Source organism: Monopterus albus, unplaced genomic scaffold (assembly GCF_001952655.1).
Source record: "Monopterus albus unplaced genomic scaffold, M_albus_1.0 scaffold429.1, whole genome shotgun sequence".
NCBI lineage: Eukaryota > Metazoa > Chordata > Actinopteri > Synbranchiformes > Synbranchidae > Monopterus > Monopterus albus.
Window position 1 is genome coordinate 190131 of NW_018128309.1, and position 12227 is coordinate 202357.

General features: G+C 38.1%; 1 protein-coding gene across 3 annotated transcripts; it reads left to right on the forward strand.

Moving 5' to 3' along the window:
- The first annotated feature begins 2654 nt into the window (after nt 1-2654).
- On the forward strand, nt 2655-10481 carry LOC109952075 (programmed cell death protein 10). Of its 3 annotated transcripts, none has more exons than XM_020586932.1 (8): nt 2655-2741; nt 4752-4970; nt 5982-6035; nt 7457-7574; nt 7774-7900; nt 8785-8863; nt 8960-9042; nt 9623-10481. In XM_020586932.1, exons 2-8 carry the CDS (start codon nt 4881-4883, stop codon nt 9702-9704), a joined length of 633 nt encoding a protein of 210 aa, XP_020442588.1. In that variant the 5' UTR covers nt 2655-2741; nt 4752-4880; the 3' UTR covers nt 9705-10481. The 3 variants fall into 3 exon arrangements, with proteins under 3 accessions (XP_020442588.1, XP_020442587.1, XP_020442589.1); XM_020586931.1 differs by having other exon boundaries at nt 2683-2785; XM_020586933.1 differs by having other exon boundaries at nt 2709-2806.
- The last annotated feature ends 1746 nt before the right edge of the window (nt 10482-12227 follow it).

Consider the following 12227-nt stretch of genomic DNA (forward strand, 5'->3'; position numbering starts at 1 on the left):
CTTCTAAATCAATGCCCCACCTTGGGGCTGTCTCACACCTTATGTTTTTTATAGGAAACCAACAGTTTTGATTTGGGATTTTTCACCCAGATTACTTAAAATTTTAAAATATTTTTAAGTTGTCTTGCAAGCATAGCATGTTTAGGACCTATGGACGGATTTTCAATGATAATCAACTCGGGGGCAACCGGGGTCATTCCAAAAGCCTCAGCTTGTGTTCGTGCATGATAGATTTTGGGGACTGCTTTGGATCATTGTCCTGTTATAGACAATCTGAAAACCTTGAAGTCACAATCTGTAACTCTGAAACTAGGATTTGAAAAGTTGAAAATATATTTGGAATGTGTAAATGTGTTTAAAAATGGGGTTCAAATGACTGAAAAAAGATTTACAAGTCTTAAAAAGCTGCTTCACTTTTTAAGTGTTACAAATCTGTCTTCAAAGTTGTTCAAACTTGTTTTCAGACAACAGACAACTCAACTGACAGCCTGTAGGATGGTCTCTACAGTCTTATAAACTAAGAATTAAATCTTTGAACTTTGTGAAAAACATAATGAGAAGATATGGAGATGCTTATGAGGTAATTTAGGGAAAAGAAACAATATTATTTGCCCATAAATTTTGTTAAAACATTGTAAAGAAGATGCGTAAACTTGTGATTGAGCAAAACATAATGGGGGAATACAAAACTTTCCACTGACCTTGGAAGGCTTGGAAGTTAAAAATGCGCATGCTACATAAACATAAGCATGACTCCAGATGCCTCATCAGTCTTATTAGCCACACCTCAAACCCTCCCCCACTTCTAACTGAGCTCTCAGTTGGTAAAGTGAAGCGCTTTTAATATTTTTCTCAAATAAGGCTAAAACAGGGGAGACTAATCCTTTGTATTTAGGACCTCCGACCTCCCAGAGGAGATCAAGCAGGCTAGCTGTTTACTCTTTTAAATATCTCATAAGTGTTTTTCTTTCCTTAGCATTTTCTTGAACTGTTTTATTGTTTTTACTCTGTTTTATTGCAACTATGTTTTAACCTCACTTGTTATTTTTATAGAACATGTATTGGGTAATTCTTTTTAGTATTGCACTTTCATAAAGATCAAGAACCTGTGAAAGATATTCTAAAACAAAACTGGTAAAAGGAATGGAGCAGAAGCTGGGATATCCTGACTTTAAGTCCTTAGTGTAGGGCACATTTCAAAACCACTAGGCCATGCAATTTTATAGCAACTGGATAGTGTCTTTCTTTCATTATGCCATGTTCATGTGATGTGGGAAGGATTTAGATATGAAAAAAAGGTTGCCATGTTCGAGTTTTCAAGCCATCAGGCAACTCAAGACAATAATATGGTAGCAGAATAGGTCATGTGAGGTTAACAAGCTGTGGCATTGCTGACGTAAAAGGTAAAGAAATGAGTGTCCTCTGACTGGAACATCACAGTTCAATGTCTGGACCAGCTGGATGAAATTTGGGTGGGACAGAACAGCACCTGCCCCACCCTCATCAAACACCATGTAGTACCCTTGGGCAAGTTCTTTAACCCTAACTGCTCCAGTTGAGCTGCTCAGCTGCCAGCAGGTCAGACTGGTTGTACTGGGGGCTCCCATGTGCAAAGTTGTTGCTGTGTGAATGGGATCAGGGGCATTCCTATAAGAGAGAGGTGCACCCCTCTGACAGTAAGCCAAATGGCACTAATTGTAGCCACACCAACTAGTGTGCCAGGCTTGGTTATCATGGAAGCAACGTTAAACCCATGGTTGCCATTATGGAACATCAGGGTTTAGTTTGGTTTATACACAAAAGCAATTTTGGGGGGGTTTAAAGATTATGGGTTAAAATAACATTCTTTCTCATGATTATAATAATATGTAAACATGTAGATACGATTGATACCGTCAAACAAACTAGTTTTTGTTTAAAAGACCTGTGGTTTTGAGTCCTTGTTTTAACCCATCCATCCTCACTAGCCTCCTTTGTTGATCCACTAACCTCAAGTTCTCCTTTGCTCTTATCATAAGTAGCCTACTACGGCCGCTAGAGGTCGCCTAACTAATGAGCTGCTGACCGTAATACAGGCTTTTCATTAAGAAAGCACATGTTTAAATATCCCTGGTGACATCCAAAGGAGTGTTGGAAAGTTTCGGATTTCAAAACATTTATTCTATGTGTATAATTAATGATTTATAAATCTGAAACCGTTTTTTAAACATTCAGAGCTGCTAGAATATTTGATTATTCTATTCAGCTTTGCTAAACAAAAATGCAGAGACTTTTAAGACCGATCCGGTCTGTGTTGTCTGAATGGAGAAAATTAAGTGGTTTTTGATTTTATTAATTACAACAAAGGTTTTGCAAGTTTGTATATTCTTAACAGCGTTAAGGCTTTAACTTGGACCCATGTTTAACACCTAACAATAAGGGGTACAAAAACAGAGAATCGGTCGCTCAGCATTGTAACCTAAGTTTCCTTTATCTTTCCTCTTAACTGCCAAGTTGGAATTTGCAAATCGATGCTGTAGACGTTTCCCCCTTCCCTTCAAAACACGGTATTATGATTCCCAAAGTAGCTAAAAATACTACAATAACAGAAATATAACTATATTATATGACGTCACAGGCACGCCATCCGTCCGCCCTCTGATTGGAGGGCGTGTGTTTACGTAGAGACGGTGCGGAAGATGTCGCTCAGGCCAGTCCTACAAAACTTCCGCCTTAAGTAAAGAAAACATAGCAGCTGAAAGGTAATCGACATCGTAACCAGTCTATTTAAGAAATCTGACCAAAGGTACATACGAGTACACATTTGGTACGCATATACCGACTTACAGATTTGTGTTAAAGCATCTCGTTGACGTGTTTTAGCTCACCAGCAAGTAGAAATCTACAATTTACTGTAGCTAGCATGTAAGCTACGCTGTTCACTGCTAGCACTTCGCTATCATCGATCTGCTCGGCCATAGGCCTCAAGTGGGCATCCTTACAGCTAAATCGCGATAAATTTGTCACTTTACGAGTCAGTGAGTTTTCCGACATTAGATTTTTGTAGTTTAGTACTTTAAATAAAACAGCGAACGTCTGGTTACCTATACGTCGGCTGCTTTATTAGCCGTACCCAACATGCCGAGCTGTTACTTGGGTCATCTAGTTGGCTAGTCGGTTTAGCCTGCTAGTTAGCCATCTATCTTATCAGATGCTCTTACTGACAAGCAGTAATGTCACTGTTTGTCAAAAATATTTTGATCAGACTAGTCGAATACCTAAATGCTTGCTATTTAGTTCACTAGGAACCTAACTGCAGTACAAAACATTCCTTTGTAAGCCATGGCCTTTTAAATCTGACTCTATCAGTATATTAAAACAATTATGAAATAGGAGGGGAGTTCTTAATTGTAATGAAAGTTCCTTATTTACTTAATATTTAAAGTATTATACATTTAAGTTTTTACATTGACCTTGCGGTCAGATGCCAGGTAATATAACACATAACTGTGCCACTCCCTTTCTCCAGTTAAAACAAACCAACAAATCCTGACTTCTTGCTGGTTCCTGCAGCTAACCAGTAGCACTTAAGTATACCCTATTGACTGGCATATTCATATCAGTGTAACCTATATGTTGACCAAAAAGTAATAAGAAACTACAGCTGCAACTAATAGTTGATTGAAAATCAATCAGCAACTATTTTGATCATATATTATCCTTTTAGTCATCTTTTTAAACACAAATGCCAAATATTGATGATTTCATTTTGCAAAATGGTAGGGTTTGATGGTTTTCTTTGTTACACATGAGCTCTTTGGATTTTGGGCTGTTACCCAGACAAAACATGATGACATTTCAAGATGTCCTTTTGGTCTGCAGAAAATTATAACTGGAATTTTAACTGATTTTCAGTTTATAGACAAAATGATGAATTGATTAACTAAAAATAATGTATAGATTAGTTGATATAGACAATAAATGTGTGTTCCTGCCCTACATGACACTGCAGTACAGGAATGCAAAATACTTTATGGTAATAATATTTGAGATAATTAAGGTAATATAAATACAGTGAGACTGTTGACAGGTTTGTGCTTTATTTGTAAAATGTCATATAGAACCAACCTTTTCTCTCCCAGTACAAATTCCAATCCTTAAACTCAGGGTGTCTACTGATAACAGGTACTCTTCTGAAATCAGCACTCTGCTTAAAATCTATATTTCACTGTGAGGGACTGATTGGAATAATTTATATACAAGGTAAGATGAGGCCTACAATTGATGACATTTGTTAGCAAACAGCTGTGAATGAACTGATTGCACATAATGTTATATTGACACTGATAAAGAACATGTATTTGACATAGATTGTTCATATCAAAGACAATTATACATTTCATCAAAGTGCATCTTTACTGTATCTGTTAACTATATTTACTTCATCAGAATGAGAATCATCTTAATGGCCAGGTATGTTTGAACATACAGGAATTTGACTCTGGAACAGAGGCTCTGTGTTGTAAGGCAACAGTAAAAATGAAAAATAAACTGTGGGCATTTAAGTAGCATATATATACTAGAATAAACAGAACTACAGAAAAGCTTTCACACTTTTTTATATAGATATAGATATATATATATAGAGAGGCTATATTTACAATTTATTGCACTGTCTATTGCCTTGTCATTTAAATTAAAAAACTATGAAGAATTCAGATAAACCTTATTTTATCAACACCCTGCTTTTGTCTTTCTTATTTTTTTTCCAGGCTCTTGCACTCTGGAGCTCATCTGGTTTTCAGAGTGCGTGTGCGTGTGAGTGGGTGAGTGTATGTGTGAGTGTGTGTGAGCTTCAGTTTCCTCGTCATCATTTCACTAGAGCTGCTCCTCACTGGAGGATGACAATGGAGGAGATGAAAAATGAAGCTGAGACAAATTCCATGGTATCCATGACACTGTATGCCGTGATGTACCCAGTTTTCAATGAGGTAAAACATCCAGTGATGACAGCACTCACATCTTGTAAACTGTTAGGCAGCAGCGTGTTAAACTGTATTCATACAGGATTGGTTTGACCTTTTATTAAACAGAAGATGTCAGTGTTCTGCTGTGTTAGGTAATGAAAAAAAGAAACTGGGGAGGTCAATCTAATACAAGCATTCATGCACCATTTAGGAGGGAATGAGGCCAGTTTATAGTAGCAGCATGTTATATGAAATGTTTTAGATTTGCATTAGGCTAATAAAAATGCATTTTTGACAACCAAAGTGTAACTAGAGTCAGTGCTAAAATATACATTGAACTAGACAGCACACAGCGGGTAAACCTTCGCCATAATGCCATTACACCTACAGTAAAAGCAGTATTCCTGTGATAGTTGACATTCATAATATGACTCCTAGACCTATAAAAACCTACTGCTGGCATGTGGAATCACACTGATAACATTATTAGTGTGGAAGTTGTTCAAGAAAAACGATATTTCAGTAATGGTGGCTTTCTTCTGGATCTAGCTCAGTAACATTTGAAGGTACATCAAAGTTGCTCACATCCTACAGAGTCAAAAGAGTTTCAGTCTTAATTGTAAGTGTGTAGCATTATTTGTTGTCTCATAGTACCAAGTTCTTCATTAGCCCCAGAATTTGAAGATTCTGGATCACCGCATCCGGAATATTTTTTGGATCCAGATCAGACTGTGTTGTGTGGTAAATCTTATGTGGATGTTATTGTTAAATTTTTGTCCAAGCATTGTAGGCATTGTTTTTGTAGCTAGAAGCAAAAATATTGAAATTGGCCCTACCTCACAGTGACAGGGAAGCTTTTAAAATTTCACTGTAAGACAACTTAAACCTGCATCTGGTTTTGCTGTTTTGATAGAGCAGTGAAGTCTGATTTAGCACACTGCTGCCTTTGAAACCCATGCAACTCCTAGTCAGATGCCACGTGATACGTGTCCATATTTGGCAGTGATGTTGTGTGTTCTTCTTTTTTTCCATTAGCTGGAGAGGATCAACCTATCAGCAGCTCAGACACTCAGAGCAGCCTTCATAAAGGTAGGACTATGCATGGATCAGATGACCTGAAAGATGCAGTAGAAGTAAATATATGTATGTCATAATATCTTTGGTTTGAATTTAGGTTGCAATTAGTTCCCCATTGTGTTTAAAAAACACTGCAATTGCATGTACTGTACATTTTATCTGATACTCTTCTCAGCAATCTGCCAAAGTTTCAGTTCCTTCCTTGAGGACACTTTTCCTGGGAACATACTGTATAAAACAGTATATACATTGACTGGGACGGTGGTTGTCACAGTAACTTTCCAGTTTCAGGATGACAGAACAGTGAAGTCATTCATATTTTGCCTGATGCAAGTTTCAGTTCATAGAAATGTCTAATGAAAACAATACACTGCATTAACTCAAGTAAAATGATCCCAGTAAATAATCCCCAATATGTTCCTGTGTCACACTGGATTTATAATCAAGTTGCATTTAAAGCTACAATATGTAACTTTCTTTGAAATATTCTTCTAATATTTTGTTGTCCCCTGTACATGATCAACGCATCACCTTTACCGGATGATATCACTGTCTGGTGTGGTAAAAGTTGAACCACGGGGCTGCTGCGTTTTTAAGTTTCTGCCGACTGACTAATCAACTGATTGTTTCAGTTCCGTTTCCAAACGTGAGACATTGGATGATTACTGGTTTTAAAACGCACATACAGCATAGCCCATTCTAGTATTCCATTCTAGTATCCAGTGAGATTTTAAATTAATAATGTATGAAGACATATAAATTGTTTTGATTAGTTTTTCAATCTCATCTTTGTCATTAGATTCACTTTATATGATGTTCATTATACTTGAGCATCTCCTTTTACATGATTGATGTTGAAGTGAATTATCTCAGCTGGTATTAATATAATATTAAAGGTACCTTAATCCAAACTGGTGCTGTGATTTTTTAAAAGTAATACCCGACTGCAGTCATCAGATGAGACTTTGTTAATGTCTTGATCATCTTTTTGTTATATTTACACTGTTGTGATTACACTGGCTATGGTCATATCTTATCTCTGTGCTGCTGCTGATGAGCAGTAGTGTTCACTGTGTACGCAGATGAAATATCAAAGATGGAGAGGCAGGGAGCGGAGGGAGAGCTGATCACCTTACAGCTGTTTTAATGTGACATTTGTGGGTCTTTCATTGACTTGTCTCACTGATTGGTCTCTCTGCTGCCCCTGCAGATTCCTGACGGGTGTAATTTAAGCTTGAATTATTTAGGCGGAGAACTTTTGTGTATTTGAAATGCTCACAGCAAATATCTGACATTCTAACTTTGTTCTCTGCGACCGTTAATGCACTCTCGCCTTTGTTGGAGAAGTCAAAGTGTGCTGCACCTTATATTCCTCATATATGATTACTTCTCTTCCTCAACCTTCTTGCATAACTTAACTCTTCTTTTGTCAGGCGGAGAGAGAGAACCCTGGTCTCACTCAGGACATCATAATGAAGATCTTGGAGAAAAAGAATGTTCAAATCAACTTTACTGAATCCCTACTGCGCATGGCAGCTGATGATGTGGAAGGTGAGTATAAGAGAGAAAGAGGTACTGAGATATCGAGGTGCAGATGGTCTTTTGTGATTTGGACATCCAGTATTCCTGGAGATCCTGGTGAGCGCTCATCACCAGGATTGTGTTATGTTTCGCCAGCCTGTTTGTCTATATTTATGTAAATGATTGAGTCTCTGGGAATATGCTACACACCCTTTTTTTTTTTTTGCAGAGTTCATGATTGACCGGCCTGAACAAGAGTTCCAGGACCTAAATGGGAAGGCCAGAGCTCTGAAACACATCCTTAGCAAAATCCCAGATGAGATCAATGACAGAGTACGCTTCCTACAGACTATCAAGTGAGTGAGAGCGCACAGACTGACCAACACACTGTGCTTTTTTAAAGGGTGCAGTTGTTGAGAAATAAGTAGCTGTTTACAGAAGCACTGATCTGTGTCATGGGTTGCAGAGACTTTAACTTCTCCAGCATTGTATTGCAGGGGCACTAGTCTCACGCTACAATGCATTCTGTCAAGTCATGTATCGCTTGATCTAAAGTCAAGATTTTGACATTGATTGCTGACCTACGCAGACTCGGCTAGTAGAAAATAATGAAAATATCTCTAGTGTAACACCATTATGCCCTTCTCACCTGTCACTGTAAAATACTGCTTTTTATTGACCACGTGCATTTCAGCAAGAAATCTCCTCACTGTCATATCATATATCTGTATGAGGTTCAGTAAATTGGATAGATTTTTATTAATGCATAAGCTGGTTATTCAGAATTATATTAATAGATTATTCTGCTAATTATTTTTTAGATTAATTGTATACTTTGTAAATGTCAGAAAATACTTTGGAAAAAAAAGCCCATCACAAGTTTCCCAGAATCAAAAGTAATGTCTTCAGAAATTCTGCTTTGTTTGACCAACATTGTCAGAACCACTGATTTTCACTTTAGAGTGATCTAAAACTTAGAAGCAGCAAAACTTTGGTTTGGACAAGGTGGAACCAGAGAATTAAATGGTCTTATTGTTTCTTGAAAAAATGTCTAAAGCCACTAATCAGTTATATCTTGCATTAGAGCTAAAGCTGTCACAGGTGAGGATAGTGCAAATGTTTCACTGATTAATTCATTGTTGCTGTGCAAATACCACTTGTGTTGACTGCTCATAGCTTTTGGTTGAGTGCTGTTGTGAAATCCTGTATTCTCACTGATGTTACATTTGGTTTCCCACAGAGACATAGCCAGTGCCATAAAAGAGCTTCTGGACACAGTCAACAATGTCATTAAGAAATATCAGTATCAGAATCGCAGAGTGAGTAACAGACATACACAACAACAGGCCGGTATATGTTTCACATCTTTTGTTGTTTGTTATTGATGTTTCTGTGTGTGTTTGCTGCTCGCCAAGGCCCTGGAGCACCAGAAAAAGGAGTTTGTGAAATACTCTAAAAGTTTCAGCGACACCCTCAAAACGTACTTCAAAGATGGAAAGTAAGTATAAACAGAGCGACCCAAATGAAGCTTCGGCTCATCACTGTGCTGCTTATATAGAGAGCTCTGTGTGAATGTTAACAGGGATACTGTTTTCAAACATCATTTTACTTCAACTCTGTTGTACGGAAATGGAGACAGATTGGTGCTGAGATGTATTAATTATTTGGTGTGATGACTGTTCCTATTATTCATTGATACCTTTAAGGTAGGTCCCTGGCAGCCTCGTGGAAACTGATAAAGATTATTTTTCTATCGGTGAATTTGTTAGCTATTTTACCGATCAAGTGATTAAACTAAACAATGAATTTTCCTCCAAAAAGGTATGTCCCAACATGCATGCACCATAGACAATACCCACGCATGTTAAGAACCGCAGTAGAGTAAAAGTAAAGGAGGAGCCACATTTGATCGCTTTATCTTATCTTACACTGATCCATTAAAATATGCCTGAGGACTGTCCAGAAGCAGCTTTGCTGCATTTATGTTCCGTTTCCTCAGTGTCAGTTTACTATTTGTTTAAACTGTATCTGCCAGCCTTTCTGCTCTCTTTTGAAGTTGGAATTTTCTTTCTTCCCAGAGCAATAAATGTCTTCATCAGTGCAAACCGGCTCATCCATCAAACCAACCTCATACTGCAGACCTTCAAAACTGTGGCCTAGCCCTCAGAGACCACAGGGGTCTCCCTGTCCTGTGGGGAACAACTGCTAGAACGGTGGAGGCTTGAAGCTGACCCACTTATGTAAACTAGAAAGAGTTGATTTTAGGGTTGGGGGGTCGATTCCATTGGAGTCAAGATTCTAGATTCCAGTTCAAGAGACTGAAAAGTGCCATTTGTTTTGTAAATGAGGATTTTTCCAGTCTTGAAATGGAACTGAATGGGCACAGAGTCTTGGTTGATTGATTTTATTTGGACAGTTTTAATAATAATCCTGGTCGTGTTGGGAGTATTTGAGGCGAGGTGTTTATTAAAGACTAATTGCCATTTTTCTAATATATTCATGTTGATCATTTTACTTTTAGCTTTTCGAACATGGCTACACATGTGAGACATTCAGTAGAAGAGTCTCTCACTCGTCTGCACTGGTTTTCTCTTCTTACCTCCTCATTGTGTCATTTCACCATGGTCTGTGCTCAGGATTCACAAAAGCACCCAGCCACAGGTGAAATGGCTGCGAGGAGAGGAGGCAGCAGTGTCGTATATTTAAGGGATCTACTCAGCTATCGTTGCTCTTTATTATCAGAAGACAGAAAGCCCAATGAGTTCCAGCACAGTTTGCGCCTTACCAAGTCCTGTAACATTCCCTCCTGTGAGAGTGTAATGAATTGGAGCCGGTCCTTGCTGCTGGGGGATATACTGTAGAGAGAGAGAGAGAGATGAAAGTTCTGTATTTAACCGATATCTGGTTGCAAATGTCCAATAAATAGTTTCCAAATGATGATGCCTTTTAAATGTGTCTGACACCAATATGTGTGGGGGGGACTCCTTTGCTTTTGATGAGGGAATGGAGAGTGTGTTAGACTTTGTTAGGCTCATGCTTTTCCTGTTCTAATTTCTATGTTAGACTAAAATAACAGCATACAGGAAATACAGTACATTATCTGTCACAGTGACCTCTGTGTGAGATTGAATAAAAAGGAATGGATTGTCTAAGTCACCAGGGTTTATAAAGCACGGAAGGTTCCTGGACAGTGGATTCCTTTATTGTTCCTATTAATGTTTGAAATTCCCACATATACTCATTTTGAACAATCATTTACTTGAGCCTGATATAATACGTCTATTTAGTACTTCACAATGAATTTATCAACCGTTTGAAGCAGTTACAGCTGAATTAACTAAGATTTAGCACTAATTTGTATAAATCAAGAAAAAATGTCTAAGTGTTTTCTCCCTGCTGTACTTAGAACTCTCTGGATCTCACTGGATCTTGGGTGATCTGTCGATAAATGTCCTCACCATCCTCTGGACCTTGTTTCTATTGGGCTGGTCCTGCTCCCCTATGTATGTTGTCTGGATTGACTCCCACAACTGCTGTTTAATTGGCTCCATTATTGCCTTGAAACTGTGCCAATTTCAAGTGGTGCTCCTTAAGATGGGAGAATGCCATTTACAAGTATTCCAAAGCTTCCTGCTCATCCTTTCCAAAAATGAGGAGGTCATCCAAATAACGCAGCAGAGAAAGATAATTTTGGTCCCCAAATATTCATCCATCATCCTGCACCCCATTCATTCATCATATGAGTAAAGGTTGCTGAGCTATTATCAAATCAAATCAAGTTTATTTATATAGCATTTGAAAAACAGCATTGTGTTGACTAAAGTACTTCACATATACCTAGATAAAATTGTAAACTTAATAAAATTATTACAAAGAATTAAAGAATACAAATACAAAAAGACCTAAAGCCATAATTAAAACAGAATATCCAACTCTACTAGGTGTTAAAAGCCAAGGAAAATAAATAGGTAAAAATTACACAGCCCTTGGGCCATTTGGTTATACTCGTAGAGTCCAGCTGGGGTTGTATATGCTGTGTACTTGCGGTCATCTTTATGAATGGGGATATTATAGAATCCAGATGTTTAGTCTGGAGTCGGTGTTTAATATTTGAATCGGCTGGAGTCCAGATTTTTAGGACTCGTGACTCAACTTGGACTTGAGCATTGATGAGTCAAGCACTGACTGTATTTGGTTGAGCATTGTGCTGTGCTGTACCTTTCTATAAATAATTTTTATGTATCAAATTGCTGAGCAATATGGTGACGCAATACACTGTTATAAAGTTTGGAATATAAAATGGTGAGAGCTTTGTCGGTTGTGTTTAATGTAGACCTTAATGACTCTGACTTGAGCAACAGGGACTCGACTCGGAATCAAATTATTGTTTGGTGACTCAGATTTGCCTCAGGCTCGAATACTGGGCACTCGAGACTTGACTCGGAATAGTTTAGTGACTCAAGTACAACAGTGTCTGGAGTAAATATTAAGAGACAGGAGCAATAAGACATACTTTCATGTTGGTGTCAGACTGACCTCATAGTGGTTTGGAGAAATATCTTTTAGATGTGAGCTCTCCAACCTCACATCCAAAAACCACCCTCGAAGTGATGTAGTCACTGCGTGCTGGTGCGGTGTGTGCCCTGCTACACTCGCCTGCCAAACCTTGTAGTACTGAATTTA